This window comes from Anomaloglossus baeobatrachus, chromosome 7, assembly GCF_048569485.1.
Source record: "Anomaloglossus baeobatrachus isolate aAnoBae1 chromosome 7, aAnoBae1.hap1, whole genome shotgun sequence".
In the NCBI taxonomy this organism is placed as follows: Eukaryota; Metazoa; Chordata; class Amphibia; order Anura; family Aromobatidae; genus Anomaloglossus; species Anomaloglossus baeobatrachus.
The window spans coordinates 306,320,892-306,348,031 of NC_134359.1; the positions used below are offsets into that span (position 1 = coordinate 306,320,892).

Below are 27,140 nucleotides of genomic sequence, written 5' to 3' on the forward strand. Positions count from 1 at the left end.
GAGCCACAGCAAGTGTTGTTCGCTGGCAGGAGCCAGTGTGTACAGGCGCCACACTTCCGATAGAGACTGTATTGGACTGGAAGCCCGCGGTATGTGGTTGTGCTATGTTTTTGCCTTAAGCCAGGAGAGGCCGGTTATGTTTAATGTTTGCCGTTTATGACAAGTTTTTAATAAATGGCTGGAAAATTTTATAAAGAGACTGTGTACATGTGTTGCTGAAGCTACCTCACCCCGCTGCAAGCGAGTGGAACCCCCCAGGTTGCGGGGTGCAACCTTACACCCCCTATAAGATCAGCGTCCTCCTCTCCTGACATCCTCTGTGCTGCTGTGGACTCTGCTTCCTCCTCTCCTGACATCCTCTGTGCTGCTGTGGTCTCTGCTCCCTCCTCTCCTGACATCCTCTGTGCTGCTGTGGTCTCTGCTCCCTCCTCTCCTGACATCCTCTGTGCTGCTGTGGTCTCTGCTCCCTCCTCTCCTGACATCCTCTGTGCTGCTGTGGTCTCTGCTCCCTCCTCTCCTGACATCCTCTGTGCTGCTGTGGTCTCTGCTCCCTCCTCTCCTGACATCCTCTGTGCTGCTGTGGTCTCTGCTCCCTCCTCTCCTGACATCCTCTGTGCTGCTGTGGTCTCTGCTCCCTCCTCTCCTGACATCCTCTGTGCTGCTGTGGTCTCTGCTCCCTCCTCTCCTGACAACCTCTGTGCTGCTGTGGCCTCTGCTCCCTCCTCTCCTGACATCCTTTGTGCTGCTGTGGTCTCTGCTCCCTCCTCTCCTGACATCCTCTGTGCTGCTGTGGTCTCTGCTCCTTCCTCTCCTGACATCCTCTGTGCTGCTGTGGTCTCTGCTCCCTCCTCTCCTGACATCCTCTGTGCTGCTGTGGTCTCTGCTCCCTCCTCTCCTGACATCCTCTGTGCTGCTGTGGTCTCTGCTCCCCCCTCTCCTGACATCCTCTGTGCTGCTGTGGTCTCTGCTCCCTCCTCTCCTGACATCCTCTGTGCTGCGGTGGTCTCTGCTCCTCCTCTCCTGACATCCTCTGTGCTGCTGTGGCCTCTGCTCCCTCCTCTCCTGACATCCTCTGTGCTGCTGTGGTCTCTGATCCTCCTCTCCTGACATCCTCTGTGCTGCTGTGGACTCTGCTCTTCCTCTCCTGACATCCTCTGTGCTGCTGTGGTCTCTGCTCCTCCTCTCCTGACATCCTCTGTGCTGCTGTGGTCTCTGCTCCCTCCTCTCCTGACATCCTCTGTGCTGCTGTGGTCTCTGCTCCCTCCTCTCCTGACATCCTCTGTGCTGCTGTGGTCTCTGCTCCTCCTCTCCTGACAACCTCTGTGCTGCTGTGGCCTCTGCTCCCTCCTCTCCTGACATCCTTTGTGCTGCTGTGGTCTCTGCTCCCTCCTCTCCTGACATCCTCTGTGCTGCTGTGGTCTCTGCTCCCTCCTCTCCTGACATCCTCTGTGCTGCTGTGGTCTCTGCTCCCTCCTCTCCTGACATCCTCTGTGCTGCTGTGGTCTCTGCTCCCTCCTCTCCTGACATCCTCTGTGCTGCTGTGGTCTCTGCTCCCTCCTCTCCTGACATCCTCTGTGCTGCTGTGGTCTCTGCTCCCCCCTCTCCTGACATCCTCTGTGCTGCTGTGGTCTCTGCTCCCTCCTCTCCTGACATCCTCTGTGCTGCGGTGGTCTCTGCTCCTCCTCTCCTGACATCCTCTGTGCTGCTGTGGCCTCTGCTCCCTCCTCTCCTGACATCCTCTGTGCTGCTGTGGTCTCTGCTCCTCCTCTCCTGACATCCTCTGTGCTGCTGTGGACTCTGCTCTTCCTCTCCTGACATCCTCTGTGCTGCTGTGGTCTCTGCTCCTCCTCTCCTGACATCCCCTGTGCTGCGGTGGTCTCTGCTCCCTCCTCTCCTGACATCCTCTGTGCTGCTGTGGACTGTGCTCCCTCTTCTCCTGACATCCTCTGTGCTGCTGTGGACTGTGCTCCCTCTTCTCCTGACATCCTCTGTGCTGCGGTGGACTCTGCTCCTCCTCTCCTGACATCCTCTGTGCTGCTGTGGACTCTGCTCCTCCTCTCCTGACATCCTCTGTGCTGCTGTGGACTCTGCTCCCTCCTCTCCTGACATCCTCTGTGCTGCTGTGGACTCTGCTCCCTCCTCTCCTGACATCCTCTGTGCTGCGGTGGTCTCTGCTCCTCCTCTCCTGACATCCTCTGTGCTGCTGTTACTCCGCTGCCCTCCTGTGTGACTTGTGGCCCTGTGATTGGCTGGTCATGTTCCGGGGGAGGGGTGTATGCAGCTGAGCAGTCAGGTGCAGAGGACTCTGAAGACTCTGGGATTCGATACTCTGAGAATCAGCTGCAGAGGACCCCGATACAGCAGAGGTGAGTGTGACTACTCCTCGCCCATAGGGCACAGAGCTGGGGTCACCCACAGGGAGAGGGCGAGAGAGGGGGAGGGGGACTGAAGAAAGTGAAAGTAGCTTGTCTTCACAGTCCGGTTAACCCTGTAATCTCCAGGCTCCTTGTAGTCGCTCTGCTTCTTAGAGGGGCACAGAGCTCTGCAGACCCCGGGCGGGGGACATCACTGGGCCATCTGTGCAGCCTCAGGGTCCCAGGGGGTCGGGGGCCGCTTCTTCCTCCACCTCAGGAGGCATTGTGCATTGCTGGCCCCTTCTGTCTGTGCCCCCAGTGTAGGGCCTATATACTGTTCCTGCTCAGGGGCCGTTTCTTCCTGTGCCCCCCAGTGTAGGGCCTATATACTGTTCCTGCTCAGGGGCCCCTTCTGTCTGTGCCCCCAGTGTAGGGCCTATATACTGTTCCTGCTCAGGGGCCCCTTCTGTCTGTGCCCCCCAGTGTAGGGCCTATATACTGTTCCTGCTCAGGGGCCCCTTCTGTCTGTGCCCCCAGTGTAGGGCCTATATACTGTTCCTGCTCAGGGGCCCCTTCTGTCTGTGCCCCCAGTGTAGGGCCTATATACTGTTCCTGCTCAGGGGCCTCTTCTGTCTGTGCCCCCAGTGTAGGGCCTATATACTGTTCCTGCTCAGGGGCCCCTTCTTCCTGTGCCCCCCAGTGTAGGGCCTATACACTGTTCCTGCTCAGGGGCCCCTTCTGTCTGTGCCCCCAGTGTAGGGCCTATATACTGTTCCTGCTCAGGGGCCCCTTCTGTCTGTGCCCCCAGTGTAGGGCCTATATACTGTTCCTGCTCAGGGGCCCCTTCTGTCTGTGCCCCCAGTGTAGGGCCTATATACTGTTCCTGCTCAGGGGCCCCTTCTTCCTGTGCCCCCAGTGTAGGGCCTATATACTGTTCCTGCTCAGGGGCCCCTTCTGCCTGTGCCCCCAGTGTAGGGCCTATATACTGTTCCTGCTCAGGGGCCCCTTCTTCCTGTGCCCCCAGTGTAGGGCCTATATACTGTTCCTGCTCAGGGGCCCCTTCTGTCTGTGCCCCCCAGTGTAGGGCCTATATACTGTTCCTGCTCAGGGGCCCCTTCTGTCTGTGCCCCCCAGTGTAGGGCCTATATACTGTTCCTGCTCAGGGACCCCTTCTTCCTGTGCCCCCAGTGTAGGGCCTATATACTGTTCCTGCTCAGGGGCCCCTTCTGTCTGTGCCCCCCAGTGTAGGGCCTATATACTGTTCCTGCTCAGGGGCCCCTTCTGTCTGTGCCCCCAGTGTAGGGCCTATATACTGTTCCTGCTCAGGGGCCCCTTCTGTCTGTGCCCCCAGTGTAGGGCCTATATACTGTTCCTGCTCAGGGGCCCCTTCTGTCTGTGCCCCCAGTGTAGGGCCTATATACTGTTCCTGCTCAGGGGCCCCTTCTTCCTGTGCCCCCCAGTGTAGGGCCTATATACTGTTCCTGCTCAGGGGCCCCTTCTGTCTGTGCCCCCCAGTGTAGGGCCTATATACTGTTCCTGCTCAGGGGCCCCTTCTGCCTGTGCCCCCCAGTGTAGGGCCTATATACTGTTCCTGCTCAGGGGCCCCTTCTTCCTGTGCCCCCAGTGTAGGGCCTATATACTGTTCCTGCTCAGGGGCCCCTTCTGCCTGTGCCCCCCAGTGTAGGGCCTATATACTGTTCCTGCTCAGGGGCCCCTTCTGTCTGTGCCCCCCAGTGTAGGGCCTATATACTGTTCCTGCTCAGGGGCCCCTTCTGTCTGTGCCCCCAGTGTAGGGCCTATATACTGTTCCTGCTCAGGGGCCCCTTCTTCCTGTGCCCCCAGTGTAGGGCCTATATACTGTTCCTGCTCAGGGGCCCCTTCTTCCTGTGCCCCCAGTGTAGGGCCTATATACTGTTCCTGCTCAGGGGCCCCTTCTTCCTGTGCCCCCCAGTGTAGGGCCTATATACTGTTCCTGCTCAGGGGCCCCTTCTTCCTGTGCCCCCCAGTGTAGGGCCTATATACTGTTCCTGCTCAGGGGCCCCTTCTTCCTGTGCCCCCAGTGTAGGGCCTATATACTGTTCCTGCTCAGGGGCCCCTTCTGCCTGTGCCCCCCAGTGTAGGGCCTATATACTGTTCCTGCTCAGGGGCCCCTTCTGCCTGTGCCCCCCAGTGTAGGGCCTATATACTGTTCCTGCTCAGGGGCCCCTTCTGCCTGTGCCCCCCAGTGTAGGGCCTATATACTGTTCCTGCTCAGGGGCCCCTTCTTCCTGTGCCCCCCAGTGTAGGGCCTATATACTGTTCCTGCTCAGGGGCCCCTTCTGTCTGTGCCCCCAGTGTAGGGCCTATATACTGTTCCTGCTCAGGGGTCTCTTCTGCCTGTGCCCCCCAGTGTAGGGCCTATACACTGTTCCTGCTCAGGGGCCCCTTCTGTCTGTGCCCCCCAGTGTAGGGCCTATATACTGTTCCTGCTCAGAGGCCCCTTCTGCCTGTGCCCCCAGTGTAGGGCCTATATACTGTTCCTGCTCAGGGGCCCCTTCTGTCTGTGCCCCCAGTGTAGGGCCTATATACTGTTCCTGCTCAGGGGCCCCTTCTTCCTGTGCCCCCAGTGTAGGGTCTATATACTGTTCCTGCTCAGGGGCCCCTTCTGTCTGTGCCCCCAGTGTAGGGCCTATATACTGTTCCTGCTCAGGGGCCCCTTCTGTCTGTGCCCCCAGTGTAGGGCCTATATACTGTTCCTGCTCAGGGGTCTCTTCTGCCTGTGCCCCCAGTGTAGGGCCTATATACTGTTCCTGCTCAGGGGCCCCTTCTGCCTGTGCCCCCAGTGTAGGGCCTATATACTGTTCCTGCTCAGGGGTCTCTTCTGTCTGTGCCCCCAGTGTAGGGCCTATATACTGTTCCTGCTCAGGGGCCCCTTCTGTCTGTGCCCCCAGTGTAGGGCCTATATACTGTTCCTGCTCAGGGGCCCCTTCTGTCTGTGCCCCCCAGTGTAGGGCCTATATACTGTTCCTGCTCAGGGGCCCCTTCTGTCTGTGCCCCCAGTGTAGGGCCTATATACTGTTCCTGCTCAGGGGTCTCTTCTGCCTGTGCCCCCAGTGTAGGGCCTATATACTGTTCCTGCTCAGGGGCCCCTTCTGCCTGTGCCCCCCAGTGTAGGGCCTATATACTGTTCCTGCTCAGGGGTCTCTTCTGTCTGTGCCCCCAGTGTAGGGCCTATATACTGTTCCTGCTCAGGGGCCCCTTCTGTCTGTGCCCCCAGTGTAGGGCCTATATACTGTTCCTGCTCAGGGGCCCCTTCTGTCTGTGCCCCCAGTGTAGGGCCTATATACTGTTCCTGCTCAGGGGCCCCTTCTGTCTGTGCCCCCCAGTGTAGGGCCTATATACTGTTCCTGCTCAGGGGCCCCTTCTGTCTGTGCCCCCAGTGTAGGGCCTATATACTGTTCCTGCTCAGGGGTCTCTTCTGCCTGTGCCCCCAGTGTAGGGCCTATATACTGTTCCTGCTCAGGGGCCCCTTCTGCCTGTGCCCCCCAGTGTAGGGCCTATATACTGTTCCTGCTCAGGGGCCCCTTCTGCCTGTGCCCCCAGTGTAGGGCCTATATACTGTTCCTGCTCAGGGGCCCCTTCTGTCTGTGCCCCCAGTGTAGGGCCTATATACTGTTCCTGCTCAGGGGTCTCTTCTGCCTGTGCCCCCCAGTGTAGGGCCTATACACTGTTCCTGCTCAGGGGCCCCTTCTGTCTGTGCCCCCCAGTGTAGGGCCTATATACTGTTCCTGCTCAGGGGCCCCTTCTGCCTGTGCCCCCAGTGTAGGGCCTATATACTGTTCCTGCTCAGGGGTCTCTTCTGCCTGTGCCCCCCAGTGTAGGGCCTATACACTGTTCCTGCTCAGGGGCCCCTTCTGCCTGTGCCCCCAGTGTAGGGCCTATATACTGTTCCTGCTCAGGGGCCCCTTCTGTCTGTGCCCCCAGTGTAGGGCCTATATACTGTTCCTGCTCAGGGGCCCCTTCTGTCTGTGCCCCCCAGTGTAGGGCCTATATACTGTTCCTGCTCAGGGGCCCCTTCTGTCTGTGCCCCCAGTGTAGGGCCTATATACTGTTCCTGCTCAGGGGTCTCTTCTGCCTGTGCCCCCCAGTGTAGGGCCTATACACTGTTCCTGCTCAGGGGCCCCTTCTGTCTGTGCCCCCCAGTGTAGGGCCTATATACTGTTCCTGCTCAGGGGCCCCTTCTGCCTGTGCCCCCAGTGTAGGGCCTATATACTGTTCCTGCTCAGGGGTCTCTTCTGCCTGTGCCCCCCAGTGTAGGGCCTATATACTGTTCCTGCTCAGGGGCCCCTTCTGTCTGTGCCCCCAGTGTAGGGCCTATATACTGTTCCTGCTCAGGGGCCCCTTCTGCCTGTGCCCCCAGTGTAGGGCCTATATACTGTTCCTGCTCAGGGGCCCCTTCTGCCTGTGCCCCCAGTGTAGGGCCTATATACTGTTCCTGCTCAGGGGCCCCTTCTGCCTGTGCCCCCAGTGTAGGGCCTATATACTGTTCCTGCTCAGGGGTCTCTTCTGCCTGTGCCCCCCAGTGTAGGGCCTATACACTGTTCCTGCTCAGGGGCCCCTTCTGTCTGTGCCCCCCAGTGTAGGGCCTATATACTGTTCCTGCTCAGGGGCCCCTTCTGTCTGTGCCCCCAGTGTAGGGCCTATATACTGTTCCTGCTCAGGGGTCTCTTCTGCCTGTGCCCCCCAGTGTAGGGCCTATACACTGTTCCTGCTCAGGGGCCCCTTCTGTCTGTGCCCCCCAGTGTAGGGCCTATATACTGTTCCTGCTCAGGGGCCCCTTCTGTCTGTGCCCCCAGTGTAGGGCCTATATACTGTTCCTGCTCAGGGGTCTCTTCTGTCTGTGCCCCCAGTGTAGGGCCTATATACTGTTCCTGCTCAGGGGCCGTTTCTTCCTGTGCCCCCCAGTGTAGGGCCTATATACTGTTCCTGCTCAGGGGCCCCTTCTGTCTGTGCCCCCAGTGTAGGGCCTATATACTGTTCCTGCTCAGGGGTCTCTTCTGTCTGTGCCCCCAGTGTAGGGCCTATATACTGTTCCTGCTCAGGGGTCTCTTCTGTCTGTGCCCCCCAGTGTAGGGCCTATACACTGTTCCTGCTCAGGGGCCCCTTCTGTCTGTGCCCCCCAGTGTAGGGCCTATATACTGTTCCTGCTCAGGGGCCCCTTCTGCCTGTGCCCCCAGTGTAGGGCCTATATACTGTTCCTGCTCAGGGGTCTCTTCTGCCTGTGCCCCCCAGTGTAGGGCCTATACACTGTTCCTGCTCAGGGGCCCCTTCTGTCTGTGCCCCCCAGTGTAGGGCCTATACACTGTTCCTGCTCAGGGGCCCCTTCTGTCTGTGCCCCCCAGTGTAGGGTCTATATACTGTTCCTGCTCAGGGGCTCCTTCTTCCTGTGCCCCCAGTGTAGGGCCTATATACTGTTCCTGCTCAGGGGCCCCTTCTGTCTGTGCCCCCAGTGTAGGGCCTATATACTGTTCCTGCTCAGGGGCCCCTTCTGCCTGTGCCCCCCAGTGTAGGGCCTATATACTGTTCCTGCTCAGGGGCCCCTTCTGCCTGTGCCCCCAGTGTAGGGCCTATATACTGTTCCTGCTCAGGGGCCCCTTCTGTCTGTGCCCCCAGTGTAGGGCCTATATACTGTTCCTGCTCAGGGGCCCCTTCTTCCTGTGCCCCCAGTGTAGGGCCTATATACTGTTCCTGCTCAGGGGCCCCTTCTGCCTGTGCCCCCAGTGTAGGGCCTATATACTGTTCCTGCTCAGGGGCCCCTTCTGCCTGTGCCCCCCAGTGTAGGGCCTATATACTGTTCCTGCTCAGGGGCCCCTTCTGTCTGTGCCCCCAGTGTAGGGCCTATATACTGTTCCTGCTCAGGGGTCTCTTCTGCCTGTGCCCCCAGTGTAGGGCCTATACACTGTTCCTGCTCAGGGGCCCCTTCTGTCTGTGCCCCCAGTGTAGGGCCTATATACTGTTCCTGCTCAGGGGCCCCTTCTGTCTGTGCCCCCAGTGTAGGGCCTATATACTGTTCCTGCTCAGGGGCCCCTTCTGTCTGTGCCCCCCAGTGTAGGGCCTATATACTGTTCCTGCTCAGGGGCCCCTTCTTCCTGTGCCCCCAGTGTAGGGCCTATATACTGTTCCTGCTCAGGGGCCCCTTCTGTCTGTGCCCCCAGTGTAGGGCCTATATACTGTTCCTGCTCAGGGGTCTCTTCTGCCTGTGCCCCCAGTGTAGGGCCTATACACTGTTCCTGCTCAGGGGCCCCTTCTGTCTGTGCCCCCAGTGTAGGGCCTATATACTGTTCCTGCTCAGGGGCCCCTTCTGTCTGTGCCCCCCAGTGTAGGGCCTATATACTGTTCCTGCTCAGGGGCCCCTTCTGTCTGTGCCCCCCAGTGTAGGGCCTATATACTGTTCCTGCTCAGGGGCCCCTTCTGTCTGTGCCCCCCAGTGTAGGGCCACACATTGTTCCTGCTCAGGGGCCTCCTCTGTTTTCCGGCTCTTTAACTGCTCTCATTAAATCCTCTGTGCTGCTGTGGACTCTGCTCCATTATAAATGTCACTTCTCTAGAGCCGTCATATTTGGCAGCACGTCACACATCAGAGGGGACGTGCACCCCCCAATATCAGACACTACAGAGAAAGCATAGACCCCCGTCACCACGAGGAGTGAGGGTCCCGCTCGCTACAGTGTGTCAGGAAACAGGGGGTCACAAGAGGAAACAGGAGAGGAAACCCGAGAGGAAACCCGGGCCAATCATCTCCGGCCATCAATATAATAAACAGGGGCGTTCACATAACACCGCATTATGTGCACGGGTACAAAGTGCTACCGAGTGCATGGCGGGAGGAGACCGAGGAAGAGGAGGAGGCAGAGTACGAGCAACATTAAGGAAGGGGAACGGTTAGATTAGGAAGATGAGGGGATGCGCTTATCTACAGAGGTGTGGTGTTAGACCACGTTTAAATATCTGGGTTATCTGGGGTAGAACTTTCCAGAAAACTGGTGCAGCACGAGGGAAATCTTGGAGACGGTAGTGAGATGTTTGGTTTATGGAGGATGGTCGTTTTAGAATAGTTGCCAAACAGAAAACATGGGTAAATGATGAACAGATATGAGGAGGAGATGTAGGGCAGTGCAGCACTGTGGAGAGGACGGGTAGGTGATAGACAGAGATGAAGAGATGTAGGGGGTGCTGCACTGTGGAGAGGACGGGTAGGTAATAGACAGAGATGAGGAGGAGATGTAGGGTGGTGCAGAGCTGTGGAGAGGACAGGTAGGTGATAGACAGATGGGGAGGAGAAGTAGGACGGTGCAGCATTATAGAGAGGATGGGTAGATGATATGCAGAGATCAGGAGATGTAGGGCAGTGCAGCACTGTGGAGAGGACAGGTAGGATGATAAACAGATGAGGAGGAGATGTAGGGCAGTACAGCACTGTGGAGAGGACGGGTAGATGATAGACAGACGTGAGGAGGAGATGTAGGGTGGTGCAGAACTGTGGAGAGGACGGGTAGGTGATAGACAGAGATGAGGAGGAGATGTAGGGTGGTGCAGAACTGTGGAGAGGACAGGTGGGGTGATAGACAAATGGGGAGGAGATGTAGGGCGGTGCAGCATTATAGAGAGGATGGGTAGATGATATGCAGAGATCAGGAGATGTAGGGCAGTGCGGCACTGTGGAGAGGACAGGTAGGATGATAAACAGATGAGGAGGAGATGTAGGGTGGTGAAGAACTGTGGAGAGGACAGGTAGGGTTATAGACAGATGAGTAGGAGATGTAGGGCAGTGCAGCACTGTGGAGAGGAGGGGTAGGTGATAGAGATGAGGAGATGTAGGGTGGTGCAGAACTGTGGAGAGGACGGTAGGTGATAGACAAATGAGGAGGAGATGTAGGGCAGTACAGCACTGTGGAGAGGACGGGTAGATGATAGACAGACGTGAGGAGGAGATGTAGGGTGGTGCAGAACTGTGGAGAGGACGGGTAGATGATAGTCAGAGATGAAGAGGAGATGTAGAGAGGTGCAGCACTGTGGAGAGGACGGGTAGGTGATAGTCAGAGATGAAGAGGAGATGTAGAGAGGTGCAGCACTGTGGAGAGGACGGGTAGGTGATAGACAGATGAGGGTGGAGATGTAGGGTGGTGCAGCACTGTGGAGAGGACGGGTAGGTGATACAGAGATGAGGGTGGAGATGTAGGACGGTGCAGCACTGTGGAGAGGACGAGTAGGTGATAGAGATGAGGGTGGAGATGTAGGGAGGTGCAGCACTGTGGAGAGGACAGGTAGGTGATAGAGATGAGGGTGGAGATGTAGGGAGGTGCAGCACTGTGGAGAGGACGGGTAGGTAATAGACAGAGATGAGGAGGAGATGTAGGGGGTGCAGAACTGTGGAGAGGACAGGTAGGTGATAGATAGAGATGAGGAGGTGATGTAAGGGGGTGCAGCACTGTGGAGAGGACAGGTAGGTGATAGACAGAGATGAGGAGGAGATGTAGGGGGTGGTGCACTGTGGAGAGATTTGTAGTGATAGACAGAGATGAGGGATGAGGTATATGGGGGTGCAGAGCTGTGGAGAGGACAGGTAGATGATAGACAGAGATGAGGGATGAGATATATGGGGGTGCAGAACTGTGGAGAGGAAGGGTAGGTGATAGACAGAGATGAGGAGGAGATGTAGGGTGGTGCAGCACTGTGGAGAGGACGGGTAGGTGATAGATAGAGATGAGGAGGAGATGTAGGGTGGTGCAGCACTGCGGAGAGGACAGGTAGGGTGGTAGATAGAGATCAGCAGTGTTTCTGTGTGCAGAGAGAGTGCATGTCCCCCCGAGTCCCCCCCACATATCGTGTGGTAGTGTCCCCCCCCCACATATCGTGTGGTAATGTCCCCCCCCCCCCACATATCTTGTAGTAATGTCGTCCCCCCCCACACATATCGTGTAGTAATGGCCCCCCCACATATCATGTAATGTCCCCCCAGTAACAGCCTCTTATACACTGTATGATGGGTGGTGGCTTCACACAACCTGATCATTCTCCTGTGGAGGATAGCCTCTTATACACTGTATGATGGGTGGTGGCTTCACACAACCTGATCATTCTCCTGTGGAGGATAGTCTCTTATACACTGTATGATGGGTGGTGGCTTCACACAACCTGATCATTCTCCTGTGGAGGATAGTCTCTTATACACTGTATAATTCCCCTGTGGAGGATAGTCTCTTATACACTGTATAATTCCCCTGTGGGGGATAGTCTCTTATACACTGTATAATTCCCCTGTGGAGGATAGCCTCTTATACACTGTATGATGGGTGGTGGCTTCACACAACCTGATCATTCTCCTGTGGAGGATAGTCTCTTATACACTGTATGATGGGTGGTAGCTTCACACAACCTGATCATTCTCCTGTGGAGGATAGTCTCTTTATGGACTTTCCCCAGGAGCTCAGATGGAGGTCACCAGCACAGCGAGGGGGACAGGGGCTTTCCAGCTTATGCGGCCCACTGAGATCCCAGCCAGCCATCGAGAGCACAGCTCCCCTATATAATTATAGGGAGCGGGACCCCGACAGCTTCAGTCCGAAGGGTCACTCAGGAACCTCTACACAATTGTGCGTGGAGGCAGGCTCCAGACCACTGAGCAGTACCAGTGAGGACGGATCCCGGACGAGCTCCCCCGAGAGGCAGCGGCACCCAGAGACTTGGTTTACTCCTGTGTCAGAATCTGCTTAATGGTCGCACCACCACAGCCTGAGTGAGTACACTGCGCTCCCCTGAATCTCCCCGCCTGGCCTGCACCACGCTCCCCTACACCTGCACCATCCAGAGTCCCGGGGCCTCCCCTACCCGTGGAGGGAACGTCATCTGACTGCCCCACTCCATCTCCCCCGGGTACTCCCATCGGCAGCGGCGGTACTCCCCTTACCGTGAACCACGGGTGGTGTCACGAACACTAACCCCCTGTAAATAGTTCCCCTTTTTATTTTTGAGTGGCCGTAAGCTGTGGCCGGGGACCCTCGAGCCACAGCAACCCCAGATCCGAGCAGTCCGACTGATGCAGGGGCGGCACACCTCAAAAACGTTGGCGTCACGAACAGGATCAGATTGGGCCCACTAACCTAGGTGACGTGCACCTTGAAAGGTCCAAGATGCGGTGTCAAAATTCAGTTCCCGCCATTTTTGGCGCCTAAATGCCATCTTCCCAACCAAAAGAGCACGAAGCTGAAGCTCCACCCCTCGTCCGGAGAGCGCAGCTGGGAGCTGGAGAGCTGGCTGCCGAAAACCAAGGGGGCGTGACGGGATGTAGTAGCGGAAGTGGAGCAGGGACGCCAGGAATCTGCCCATAAAGTTCCTGGACCTCGGAGAGACAACATGTCAGAGCAACGTGACTGGTCGACAGAAGGTGCAGTTCTCGGGACGGATGCCTGAATCAAGAGGAGGAGCGCGGCCGTGGCGGTGTGGGCTCGTGAGATGGAAGCCCTGCGTGGGGAGCGGGTAAGTAGAAGCCCAGTTCCGGTTGATCTGGCCTACCCGGCTGCGGAACCCGGTCTGCCCCCGGCCACCACCACCGTCATACCACCTCCTCCGTCCAAGACAGCAGCTGCAGCCGAGACCCTGCCCGCAACACCAGCAGTGGGACCCTCGGCCCCCGCGGAGGACGACCAGGCCATGGACGCCGATCAAGTTGTCCCGGTTCCTGTAGCTTCAGACCCAGAAGAGGCGGAGGAAGAGATGGATTCGGGCTCCAGCACCCCGGAAGCTGCCTGGGTTCTGCGTTTTGAAGGAAAAGGCTACCAAGTCTCCCTGTCAGCATGGTCAGTGCCGGAGATATTGGTGATGGAATTGGAGGAGGAATCCACCTCAGATGACGAGACCCCGGCTGATACTATTGATGTTGTGGTGCCCATATGTCGCCGTTGCGGCCTGCCAGGGCACTTTGCTAGAGTGTGCCCAGGGGATCCCCATCACTAAGGAACCAGTTCATAAGCGCAGCGATGGTAGATGAACCAGGATGGCTACCCAACCGTTTAACAGTTTGAAAAGTGACTGTGTGGACCTGTTACCCTTGTTGAACGTTCTCCAGTGTTATGTTTGAGTGGAGAAGGCCGTCGGAGACTGGCTACAGGGATCTTGGTGGAGGGTGACAGGAGAGCTAATCCTCCAGATAGACTGTGTCATCCTTGTTGAACCTTTTTCCATGCTCCGTTGAAGGTAAAAAGGCCATCAGGGACGGTGCGGCGCTGGTAGATGGCACCAGGGGCCCTTGATGGAGGATGACATAGAGGGTAACGGCTACCAGGTTACTCAGGACGGTTACCAGAGTCGTCTTTTACACCTCCAGGTCTTCATCCCTGTCACCAGGGACTGCCAAGGTGCCTGGAAAAGGGGTGTCCACCAGCACTAGAGGTGGCATCAAGGATCCAGGATGTTTGGGTGGTGGGTTGAAGGGAGAGGGACAATGGGAATGGACTGTCGCAGGAAGGGGCTGCAGCAGAGCAGGCTGAGCCACCGACTACCGCTACAACCGGTAGCATTCACTGTTGTTTTAAGTAGTTGAACTCTGAGAGTTAAGTAATCTTTAAGTATATTGTCTCCCCTATGTGGAATAAATGAGTATGCATAACTTGTTATTCTTTCTTTCAGTTTAAAAAAAAAAAAAAATCCTCTGGGTGTCCTGTAGCTCGGGGACGAGCTACGTTTAACCAAGGGGGAATGTGACGCCCCTGTCCTAATCAGGGTGTTACAGGGAACTGCACTCCTTTCTCTTATGGTGCAGGACTCAACGCCCCATGGTTCTGGGATCCTAACCTCTGGTATTGCTTCATCAGCATCCAAATCCTAGCCACACCTCACACCACACCCTGTCAGGCACACCAGTGGGTGGTCTAGCTGGAAAAGGGCCACCCGTCTAGGGGTCAGGCAGACTGGTGGGAGGGGCTGAGTCACTTGAGTGGTAGCTCTCAGAGAGTGAGGAGCTGGAGGGAGTTGTAGTTCCTTGGGAGACGTTGGTTGGGTCGCAGACTGTGGTCTGGGACCGGAGGAGTTGGAGACCAGGTGGTCGCAGGGTATTTGAGAAGGGTGTTCAAGTGTCAGCCATCGAGAGCACAGCTCCTCTATTTAATTATAGGGAGCGGGACCCCGACAGCTTCAGATTGAGGGGTCACTCAGAAACATCTAAACACAAGTGCGTGGAGGCAGGCTCCAGACCGCCAGCAATATCAACTGGGACGGACGCCCGGACGACCTCCCCAGAGTGACAGCAGCACCTAGAGACTTGGTTTACTCCTGTGTCAGAGTCTGCTTAATGGTCGCACCAACACCGACAAGGCCTGAGTGAGTACGCTGTACTCCCCTGAGTCTGCCCTCGTGGCCTGCACCACGCTCCCCTACACCTCCACCATCCAGAGTCCCGGGGCCTCCCCTACCCATGGAGGGAACGTCATCTGACTGCCCCACTCCATCTCACCCGGGTACTCCCATCGGCAGCGGCGGTACTCCCCTTACCGCGAACCACGGGTGGCGTTGTGGCGCCCCCTGGACAAGCCAGGACGTCACAGGTACTACAGCAACACACCCCACACCCCGGCTAGGCACACTGAAGTCAAACAAAAATCCTTGTTGCCTCCCTCCAGGGGCTGATGTCCACACCAGGGGGTGGAGCCAGGTGGTTGGCCCCACCCACTGAGGAGTTCACAGTCCTGGAGGCGGGAAAAAGAGAGCAGTTGAGAGTAGAGTTTTGAGTTTGAGGAGTGGAGGAGAATGAAGGCGTCCGGGTGTGTGGCCCGGACAGACACAGCAAGGTTGGCAGAAAGTGGTGACCGTCTGCAGGAGAGGCTGATTGGAGTAAACCGTAAGGACCGGGGATGGGCGGTGGCCCGCCGGTACCGGATCGGGGAGCGAAGAGAAGCCAGCACCATTCGGCAGGGCTTACGGACCCCGACCAGGCTAAGAGTCGCCGTAAAACCGGTCAAATCCGTTAGCGAAGGGAACCTCTGGGGTTTCCCAGCAGTCAAGACCCGATTGAAGGCAACAGCTCACACCGTAGAGGGAAACACAGTCACCGCCAAGGCTACAGTTCCCAGGGCCAGAGCCTGCGGGCAAAAGGGGCTCCTTCAGCACCCACCCAAGCTGGGGAGCGGGTTACCGGTGGGAAGCCACCAGAACCGAGAACATAACATAGGTGCAGGGAAAGGCAGTCACCACCAACCTACCGGGAGAAGAACCACCGCAGCCGTCTGTGGGACCCGTCCATCCAGCCGTTTGTTTTACCGGAGACTTTGCATTCATCATTGGCTGAGTGAGTACCACCGTGCCGTGCGGCACCGCGCTGCCCCCGCGACCCTGCACCTCGCCAGGCCCCGTAACCCGCCTGTCATCCATCCCTACCTCCCTCACCCGTCCCCGGGACAACCAACCCCCTACCCACGGAGGGGAGAATCAACATCCAAGCTGCTCCCTGTCACCGCTTCCGGGATCCCCGTCCAGAGCAGCGGTGGTGTCACAACCTCACAACAACCGTGGGTGGCGTCACGGACAATAAACCCCCAATACCATTTCTCTTTTTCACTCGCGGGCGAGGAACGCCGCTCGAGTCCCCGGGATCTGGCCCACCGCTCGAGCCACCACCGAGCAGCACCAGTGGCCGGACCCGAGCAGTGGGTGAGCGCAGCGTCCCCTCCTCCGCCCGCGACAGCGTCACAAACACCCCCTGTAAATAGTTCCCCTTTTTTTTCTAGTGGCCGTAAGCCCCCGGGTCCGGAGACCCTCGAGCCACAGCAACCCCAGATCCGAGCAGTGCGACTGCTGCAGGGGCAGCACATGCTTATAGGGAAGATGGAGTTCACTGCGAGGTCTGATGTAAACCCTTACACAATCAACTGACTAAAGAGACCTGTGACTACGAAGACAAAACACTCACTGTAACCTGCGGCCTCCGGACTACACCCAGACCACACCGGACCGGGGGAGGGGGCAAAGGGTCAGGGCAGGATGGAGCATAAAACTCCCAGAGTCCTGAGGACACAGCCATGTCTCAAGTATAGCAAGGGTTAACAGCAGTGTCACAAACCACCGGGGGGTCACTCAGAAATCCCCCGCGCTGGCTACCAGTACGTCACAATCGGGGGGTAACAAGTGGGGGTCACCCCTCCTTTATACCTCCCGACCGACAGACAGAGCACGTGACGCGCTCTCTAGCGCCCCTCTTATAGTCAGGCCAATTATGGAATTGCCCGACAATAAGCAAGGAGGCCGCTATACTACTTATGCCGATTATTGAAGGGTCCCCGGTGAGAGTAGGGTATATATTCCCCCGACCTCCGCGGGCGGAATATATAAAATCTCCCCGAATCTCACTGGCCTCCCCACAATAATCCTTGGCACAACTCGCTGCCACCAACCGCTTCACGGTAACTATTAGCCGAACACACAGACGTGGGATTCAAGATCGAGATAACAGAACAGCCCAAGATTAATTATATAATTTAATCAGCCTAAGCCACACTAGAAACTACAATATATACAATAGGGAATCTACAGAATATACATATGTCAGAGTACAGTTACAATCAAAGCATGGGTTACAAACAGGCATACACAGTTCCAGCAGTTACCTTGTTGCGTCTGGCCACAGGGGGGCGCTGTACCCAGGTTTCTAGGATCCTTCCCACAGATGTTTCCTACACGTGCCCCCAGCGAAAAGAACACTGGAAAATGGCCGAAGTAGGGTTATCAACCTGGGCAAATCCAGGTCCCCTCCTACCTTAGTGACCTCAGAGGGAGCACTGCTCCACCCCTGGCTTGAGTTATGGACAATCCACAACATGGAATATGGGCCATAACTTTGCCTGGGAGCGTCGTAGGCGGACGCCAATGCTCTCATTGTGACAGTTATGAATTTAGCTACAGAACGAGGGGACTCATGACCTGTCTGCCAGTTCCCCATTGGCTGATATCACGCCTGGGGCATTTCCCAATGTCCTGCTCCCATAAAAAGGGTGTGCCGGCATCGTCCGCATGCGGAGACACCATTTTTATGGTTGCCATATTTATCGGAAATATGGCTTGCGAGATATGAACCATTTTTTACTGGAGTCGTTCTGTCTGGCTATTTCCATAGCCTTGCTAACTAGCTAGCAGCCCCCACTACAGGGTCACGGCAGGGAGTCATCCTGTGTCCATTGTCCCCAAGCCACCTAATTTCCATATCACAGGACATGGCCATGGAGGTGTAAGTGGAACACTGAGAACAAGAAGGGAGGGGGCACTGCCAGGGAGTGATGAGGGATTATGACTGGAGTCATAATTCATCTTCATATCCCGGGATTTGCCTCACACCTCCCCCCTTTTGAGGGCGCTAGGGGGCAGCACACTCCGGTGTTCCCCCGTGCGCCCGTCCGCGACCTCTCCTTGTCGGGACAGCCCGTCTGCGTTACCGTGGTCACGGCCCCTTTTGTGGCGAATGGTGAAGTTGTATTGCTGGAGCGCAAGGCTCCATCGCAACAATCGCCCATTCGTCCCAGAGACGGTGTGCAACCAGCTGAGGGGATTGTGGTCCGTCTCCACGATGAAGTGGCGCCCGTATAGATAGGGTTGCAGACGCTGCAGGGCCCACACTATGGCCAGGCACTCCTTCTCCATCGTGGAATAGGCAACTTCCCTTGGTAACAGCTTCCTGCTCAGGTACAAGACTGGGTGCTCTTGGCTCGCAAAGTCCACCTGGCTGAGCACCGCACCGAGGCCGAAGTCACTGGCGTCGGTCTGTACTACAAACGGCCGCGTGAAGTCGGCTGCCTGTAGCACGGGCGGGCTGGACAGGGCGTCCTTTAGGGCCCGGAAGGCTGTCTCGCAGTCCATTGTCCAATCGACTGCAGAGGGCAGCTTCTTCTTGGTGAGGTCCGTCAAGGGCTTTGCCAGGCTACTATAGCATGGAACAAACCTCCTATAGTACCCAGCGGTCCCCAAGAAGGACATCACCTGCTTCTTGGTCCTGGGGGTGGGCCAGGATGCGATGGCTTCCACTTTCTCAGGCTCGGGCTTCAGTGTTCTCCCACCTACCCGGTGACCGAGGTACTGGACCTCGCTCATGGCCAGCTGACACTTTCCCGGCTTGATGGTCAAACCTGCCCGGTGGATCCGCCTGAGCACCTGTGCTAGATGCTCTAGGTGGTCCTCCCAGGTGGGACTGAAGACGGCAACGTCATCCAGGTACGCGGCCGCGTACCCTTCAAGTCCCTTGAGCAGGGTGTTGACCATCCGCTGGAAAGTGGCAGGGGCATTCCTCATCCCGAATGGCATCACCGTGGACTCGTACAGTCCAAATGGGGTAATAAAGGCAGAGCGTTCCCTGGCCTTGCGAGTCAGGGGGATCTGCCAATATCCCCGGCTCAGGTCCATGATGGTCAGGTACTGAGCCCCGGCCAACTGATCGAGCAGGTCATCGATGCGTGGCATTGGGTACGCATCGGCGACCGTGACAGCATTGAGCCCCCTGTAGTCCACGCAGAACCGAGTGGTTCGGTCCTTCTTAGGGACGAGGACTACAGGCGAGGCCCAAGCGCTGTTGGATGCCTGGATCACCCCCAGCTTCAGCATCTCGTCAATCTCCTGGCGCATGTGTTGCTGCACCTCCAGGGAGACCCGATATGCTGAACGCCGGATCGGGGGATGATCCCCAGTGTCCACGTGATGGACAGCCAAGTCAGTCCTTCCGGGCTGGTTGGTAAACAACCCCCGGAAGGGGTGTAGGGTGGCCCACAGCTGGGACCGTTGGTCCTCCAAGAGCTGGTGGCCAACCTCCACATCCTCAATGGATCCGCCTGCCCTAACCTGGGCTAGCATATCCAAGAGGGTTTCCGCTTCTCCCTCCTCGGGCAGGTTGCACACGGGGAGCGCACATGCCTCCCGCTCATGATGTGCCTTCATCATGTTCACATGGAAGGGCTTCCGCCTTCCACGGGCAGGGTCCAGGGTGACCAGGTACGTTACAGGGTTGAGCTGCTGGTACACGAGGTATGGGCCTTCCCAGGCTGCCTGAAGCTTGTCCTGTGGTACGGGGACCAGTACCCACACCTTTTGACCCACTTGGTAGGTCCTCTCACAAGCGTTCTGGTCGTACCAACGCTTCTGATCGGCCTGGGCTTGAGCCATATTGTCGTGTACCAGTTGCGTCAAGGCCTGCATTTTGTCCCGGAAGCGCATGACATACTCGATAACCGACACTCCAGGGGTGGCCAAATCCCCTTCCCAAGCCTCTTTCACCAGAGCCAGGGGGCCCCGCACACGTCGCCCGTACAGGAGCTCAAACGGTGAGAATCCTGTTGAGGCCTGTGGAACCTCCCGGTAAGCAAATAACAGGTGTGGGAGATACCGCTCCCAGTCACGCCCATGGGAGTCGACCAACATCTTAAGCATCTGCTTTAAGGTGCCATTGAACCGCTCGCACAGGCCATTAGTCTGTGGATGGTACGGGCTGGCCACCAGATGTCGCACCTGGACTTGCTTACAGAGGGCCTCCATCAGCTGGGACATGAATTGGGTCCCCCGGTCAGTGAGCATTTCCTGGGGAAAACCCACTCGGGAGAAAATCTCCAGCAATGCGGTGGCCACCTTGTCAGCCCGAATGGACGACAAGGCCACTGCTTCTGGGTACCGGGTGGCATAGTCCACTACCGTCAGTAGGAAGCGTTTCCCGGAGCTGCTGGGGATGGCCAGCGGGCCGACCAGATCCACAGCCACCCTCCTGAAAGGCTCATCGATGATTGGCAGAGATACTAGTGGGGCTTTGGGGCGTGGCCCCGCCTTCCCCACTCTCTGACAGGTTTCACACGAACGGCAGTAGGCAGCCACATCGGCCCCCATTTTTGGCCAGTAGAAATGCTGGTTTAACCTGGCCTTGGTCTTAGCGATCCCTAGGTGTCCGGCCATCGGAATCTCATGTGCGATCCGCAACAACTCCGTCCGGAACGGATAGGGTACCACCAACTGTCGGTCCCTGGGCCACGCCTCCGGTGAACCCTGCTGGACCGTGGCCCGGTACAGCCGTCCTTGGTCCCAGACCACTCGCTCCGGGTCCGAGTCCGAGGGAGGCTGTGCCGCCTGCTCCTTAAGAGCTTTCAGGCTGTCGTCAGCTTCTAACGCTGCCTGAAACCCCTGACTAGATGTGGCCAGAATCGACGAGACTGTCACATCTTCAGTCAGTACCCCGGGACCTGTGTCCTGGCCTCCACCTGACTCGGCTGCCACTTGGTCAGAAGGGGAAGAGCTATCGGACCTCCGGGAGGCCCCTTGGCTTCCAGCACTCCCACTGCGGGTGACAGCGGCCACAGCCGCTGCGACCGTGGGTCGTGCCTGCTCCTCCTCCGTTCCTGACCAAGTCGCCGGTTCAGGCAGACCTACCTGGCTTCCTGACACCCTGGTTGTGGGGGAACCATGCACCGAGATCTTACCTGGGAGCACTTCCGCTCCTGGACCGGCCCCAATCTCACCTGCCTGTTCCCCTCCTGCAGCAACAGAACCCCGCTGTGAAATCTCTGGGGACCCCACATTTGCTGTGGTAGCCCCCACCCCACACACTGGTCCTCCCCCTGCAGCACCCTGCTCTCTGCTTATCCCTGCAGAGGGCAACAGATCCCAGCTCACAGGCTGGTTACTTGTAGAGGCATTGTCACACCTTTCTCTGACCCCCTCCCCTCCTGTCACAGCTGCAGCTGAGTGTGTGTCTATGGTGTCTATGCAAGCAGAAATATCAGAGTTCACTCCCTCCTCCCTTACATCATTCATAGATAACACATTAACATTGTTAGGAGTCATGTCAGTACGGGCTGAAGGTTCAGCCCTTGGGGGGGGCCCAAACTGGGAGGTTATCTGCCCCAAATCTGTCCCAAGTAGCACGTTTGCAGGGATCCGATCAGTTACCCCCACCTCCCTCACCCCCCGCCCTGCGCCCCAGTCCACATAAATGTCAGCAACAGGCAGCGCCGGGTCAGTGCCTCCAATCCCGGAGACAGCGAGGGTTTTTCCAGGGATCAAGTCTTGGGGGGACACCATCTCAGGCCGCACCAGAGTCACCTCCGAGGCGCTGTCTCGCAGTCCTATGGTCACAGACCGGCCGACGGTGACAGGTTGGAAGCTGTCCAGGGACCTACCACCACCCCCACCCACACAATACACCTTGGGCGGCCCTTGGGACGGGGACGGAGCCGGGGCCTTGGGACGCTGAGGGCACATGGCCTTGAAGTGTCCAGGTAGGTTGCACTGGTGGCACCGTGTTGGTTCCGCCACGGGCCTGGAGAGGGGAGTTGAGGGGGACACCCCCTGCAGTCTAGGGGCAGGTGGGGCAGTCGCAGAATTCATCTTACCCCCTCTCCAGGTGCTGCTGGTGGCCGCTCTCCTGGCCTCAGGGGCCCGGTTGTTGGTGTAGTCATCGGCAAGGGCAGCTGTAGCCGTGGACCCCTTTGGCTTCTGGTCTTGGATGAACTGGCGGAGATCCTCAGGGCAGTTCCACAAGAGTTGCTCCGTGATGAACAAGTCCAGGATCTCCGGTCCGGTGGAAAGCTGCAGGCCTTGGGTCCAGTGGTCGGCAGCTCGGGCAAGTGCCCGCCGGTGGTCAGCCCAGGAGTCCTTTGGTCCCTTCTGTAGGCTCCGGAACTTCTTGCGGTAGGACTCTGGAGTGAGGTTGTACTGTTGGATCAGGGCCCGCTTGATGGTGTCGTAGCCCTGATCTGCCTCAGCAGGCAAGTCCCCAAGGATATCCAGGGCCTTACCCCTTAAACGGGGGGTCAGGTATTTGGCCCACTGGTCCTTGTCCAGATGGTGCTGCAAGCAAGTCCGTTCAAAAGCAGTCAAGAAAGAGTCCAAGTCTCCATCCTTCTCCAGCACTGGGAAGTCCTCAACACGGACCTTTGGAAGTTTGGTGTCTCGAAGGTCACATGTGGCTGATGAGGGCCGGAGCTGAGCTAGCTGCAGCTGGTAGTCACGGTCTGCCTGTCGCTCTCGCTCTTCACGCGCTGCCTGCCGCTCTCGCTCCGCAGCCTCACGCTCTGCGTGCCGCTCCGCAGCCTCAGCGTCACGCGCTGCCTGCCGCTCTGCCCTGCGCTCTGCCAGGAGTTCCTTGTAGCCCTTCTGGTCTCCAGCCTGGAGAAGGGCCATAGCCATTTGAAGAAGGCTATCCGAGCCTCCCAGGCTCGGTGGAATGGCACGTGGTGATCTGCGGCACGCTGCGGAGCCTGGCGATTCACTGTCCCTTTCAGAGCGGAGGGCTGGCATCTGGCTCGTTGAGGAACCTTGGGTGAGCTCCTCCTCATCTTGTCCAGCAGTGCCAGGTTGCGCAATGTCCTCGGCAGAACGGTTTTCTGGCGTCGAGCTCCTGGAGGACTCGTGGGCAACCTCCTCATTGCTGTCCACAGCCCCGTCCTCCCTCTCTTCGGCTCCTGCCTTAGCATTGGCCAGTTGCATAGCTCTGCTCCTGGTGCCATCAGCCATTCTTGCAGACTTTTGGTCACTGACACAGAACTGACACCTGATGCCTCCACACACCTTACAGTATCTGCACTCTGACACTCTAGTGTTGAGCTAGTCTGAAGACCCCAGCAGCCACAGCTGCTGCAGGCAGTCTTTAGTGTCTGGGAGTATGGGTCTCACACTCACACACACTATTATCTCGATCCCACCGCTATGCCACCAATATGTCACAAACCACCGGGGGGGTCACTCAGAAATCCCCCGCGCTGGCTACCAGTACGTCACAATCGGGGGGTAACAAGTGGGGGTCACCCCTCCTTTATACCTCCCGACCGAAAGACAGAGCACGTGACGCGCTCTCTAGCGCCCCTCTTATAGTCAGGCCAATTATGGAATTGCCCGACAATAAGCAAGGAGGCCGCTATACTACTTATGCCGATTATTGAAGGGTCCCCGGTGAGAGTAGGGTATATATTCCCCCGACCTCCGCGGGCGGAATATATAAAATCTCCCCGAATCTCACTGGCCTCCCCACAATAATCCTTGGCACAACTCGCTGCCACCAACCGCTTCACGGTAACTATTAGCCGAACACACAGACGTGGGATTCAAGATCGAGATAACAGAACAGCCCAAGATTAATTATATAATTTAATCAGCCTAAAGCCACACTAGAAACTACAATATATACAATAGGGAATCTACAGAATATACATATGTCAGAGTACAGTTACAGATAAAGCATGGTTTACAAACAGGTATGCAATTCAATCAGTTACCTTGTGCGTCTGGCCACAGGGGGGCGCTGTAGACCAGGTTTCTAGGAACTCCCACAGATGTTTCCTGCACGTGACCCCCAGCGAAAGAACCCTGGAAAATGGCCGAAGTAGGGTTATCAACCTGGCCAAATCCAGGTCCCCTCCTACCTTCGTGACCTCAGAGGGAGCACTGCTCCACCCCTGGCTTGAGTTATGGACAATCCACAACATGGAATATGGGCCATAACTTTGCCTGGGAGCGTCGTAGGCGGACGCCAATGCTCTCATTGTGACAGTTATGAATTTAGCTACAGAACGAGGGGACTCATGACCTGTCTGCCAGTTCCCCATTGGCTGATATCACGCCTGGGGCATTTCCCAATGTCCTGCTCCCATAAAAAGGGTGTGCCGGCATCGTCCGCATGCGGAGACACCATTTTTATGGTTGCCATATTTATCGGAAATATGGCTTGCGAGATATGAACCATTTTTTACTGGAGTCGTTCTGTCTGGCTATTTCCATAGCCTTGCTAACTAGCTAGCAGCCCCCACTACAGGGTCACGGCAGGGAGTCATCCTGTGTCCATTGTCCCCAAGCCACCTAATTTCCATATCACAGGACATGGCCATGGAGGTGTAAGTGGAACACTGAGAACAAGAAGGGAGGGGGCACTGCCAGGGAGTGATGAGGGATTATGACTGGAGTCATAATTCATCTTCATATCCCGGGATTTGCCTCACAAGCAGATAAAGAGATTTCACCAGGTGTAACACTGTTTGTCACCCCTATAAGATCAGTGTCCTCCTCTCCTGACATCCTCTGTGCTGCTGTAGACTCTGCTTCCTCCTCTCCTGACATCCTCTGTGCTGCTGTGGACCCTGCTCCCTCCTCTCCTGACATCCTCTGTGCTGCTGTGGACCCTGCTCCCTCCTCTCCTGACATCCTCTGTGCTGCTGTGGACCCTGCTCCCTCCTCTCCTGACATCCTCTGTGCTGCTGTGGACTCTGCTTCCTCCTCTCCTGACATCCTCTGTGCTGCTGTCGACCCTGCTCCCTCCTTTCCTGACATCCTCTGTGCTGCTGTGGACTCTGCTCCCTCCTCTCCTGACATCCTCTGTGCTGCTGTGGACTCTGCTCCCTCCTCTCCTGACATCCTCTGTGCTGCTGTGGACCCTGCTCCCTCCTTTCCTGACATCCTCTGTGCTGCTGTGGACTCTGCTCCCTCCTCTCCTGACATCCTCTGTGCTGCTGTGGACTCTGCTCCCTCCTCTCCTGACATCCTCTGTGCTGCTGTGGACTCTGCTCCTCCTGTCCTGACATCCTCTGTGCTGCTGTGGACGCTGCTCCCTCCTCTCCTGACATCCTCTGTGCTGCTGTGGACTCTGCTTCCTCCTCTCCTGACATCCTATGTGCTGCTGTGGACCCTGCTCCCTCCTTTCCTGACATCCTCTGTGCTGCTGTGGACTCTGCTCCCTCCTCTCCTGACATCCTCTGTGCTGCTGTGGACTCTGCTTCCTCCTCTCCTGACATCCTCTGTGCTGCTGTGGACTCTGCTCCCTCCTCTCCTGACATCCTCTGTGCTGCTGTGGACTCTGCTCCCTCCTCTCCTGACATCCTCTGTGCTGCTGTGGACTCTGCTCCCTCCTCTCCTGACATCCTCTGTGCTGCTGTGGACTCTGCTCCTCCTCTCCTGACATCCTCTGTGCTGCTCTGGACTCTGCTCCTCCTCTCCTGACATCCTCTGTGCTGCTGTGGACCCTGCTCCCTCCTCTCCTGACATCCTCTGTGCTGCTGTGGACTCTGCTCCTCCTCTCCTGACATCCTCTGTGCTGCTGTGGACCCTGCTCCCTCCTCTCCTGACATCCTCTGTGCTGCTGTGGACTCTGCTCCTCCTCTCCTGACATCCTCTGCGCTGCTGTGGACTCTGCTCCCTCCTCTCCTGACATCCTCTGCGCTGCTGTGGACTCTGCTCCCTCCTCTCCTGACATCCTCTGTGCTGCTGTGGACTCTGTTCATCCTCTCCTGACATCCTCTGTGCTGCTGTGGACTCTGCTCCTTCTCCTGACATCCTCTGTGCTGCTGTGCACTCTGCTCTCTCCTCTCCTGACATCCTCTGTGCTGCTGTGGACTCTGCTCCTTCCTCTCCTGACATCCTCTGTGCTGCTGTGGACTCTGCTCCCTCATCTCCTGACATCCTCTGTGCTGCTGTGGTCCCTGCTCCCTCCTCTCCTGACATCCTCTGTGCTGCTGTGGTCTCTGCTCCCTCCTCTCCTGACATCCTCTGTGCTGCTGTGGTCTCTGCTCCCTTCTCTCCTGACATCCTCTGTGCTGCTGTGGTCTCTGCTCCCTCCTCTCCTGACATCCTCTGTGCTGCTGTGGACTGTGCTCCCTCCTCTCCTGACATCCTCTGTGCTGCTGTGGACTCTGCTCCCTCCTCTCCTGACATCCTCTGTGCTGCTGTGGTCTCTGCTCCCTCCTCTCCTGACATCCTCTGTGCTGCTGTCTTGTCTTGCAGTGATGGTGCTCTCCAGTAACTTGGTGGTCGGGATCTTCTCGCGGGAGGACAGCAGCACATATGATTGGTTGATTCGCCTCCTGCTGTCGGCAGATTTCCGCTCGGTGGTGGGAGACGTCCGTCCAGTTGCCATAACCAACACGGTGTGCGGCGGCTCCTGGAGACTCGCGGACGAAATCGACAAGTGCACGTTCGCCATCTTATACCATTCAAAGAAAAGGGGACGACTGAATATCACCGACGTGACCGATGCGCTGTACAACGAGGAGCTCAGAGACCTGTCCGCGAGGCTGGGTAATGAGAAGGGGCACTGTGTACACAGAGAGGAGAGGAGAAGGGGCACTGTGTACACAGAGAGGGCAGGAGAAGGGGCACTGTGTACACAGAGAGGGCAGGAGAAGGGGCACTGTGTACGCAGAGAGGGCAGGAGAAGGGGCACTGTGTACGCGGAGAGGGCAGGAGAAGGGGCACTGTGTACACGGAGAGGGCAGGAGAAGGGGCACTGTGTACGCAGAGAGGGCAGGAGAAGGGGCACTGTGTACATAGAGAGGGCAGGAGAAGGGACACTGTGTACGCAGAGAGAGCAGGAGAAGGGGCACTGTGTACACAGAGAGGGCAGGAGAAGGGGCACTGTGTACACAGAGAGGGCAGGAGAAGGGGCACTGTGTACACAGAGAGGGCAGGAGAAGGGGCACTGTGTACACAGAGAGGACAGGAGAAGGGGCACTGTGTACCCAAGAGGGCAGGAGAAGGGGCACTGTGTACCCAAGAGGGCAGGAGAAGGGGCACTGTGTACACAGAGAGGACAGGAGAAGGGGCACTGTGTACCCAAGAGGGCAGGAGAAGGGGCACTGTGTACCCAAGAGGGCAGGAGAAGGGGCACTGTGTACCCAAGAGGGCAGGAGAAGGGGCACTGTGTACACAGAGGACAGGATAAGGGGCACTGTGTACACAGAGAGGGCAGGAGAAGGGGCACTGTGTACCCAAGAGGGCAGGAGAAGGGGCACTGTGTACCCAAGAGGGCAGGAGAAG

At 57.4% G+C, this 27,140-nt stretch overlaps 1 protein-coding gene across 1 annotated transcript in view; it reads left to right on the forward strand.

Moving 5' to 3' along the window:
* Positions 1–2,273: 2,273 nt before the first annotated feature.
* Positions 2,274–27,140, forward strand: part of LOC142245711 (uncharacterized) — a 33,642-nt gene continuing 8,775 nt past the window's right edge. The window contains exons 1-2 of the mRNA XM_075318654.1: positions 2,274–2,366; positions 26,109–26,402. Coding sequence (XP_075174769.1) covers positions 2,276–2,366; positions 26,109–26,402 — 385 coding nt within the window. The 5' untranslated portion in view covers positions 2,274–2,275. The remainder of the gene's footprint in view (positions 2,367–26,108; positions 26,403–27,140) is intronic.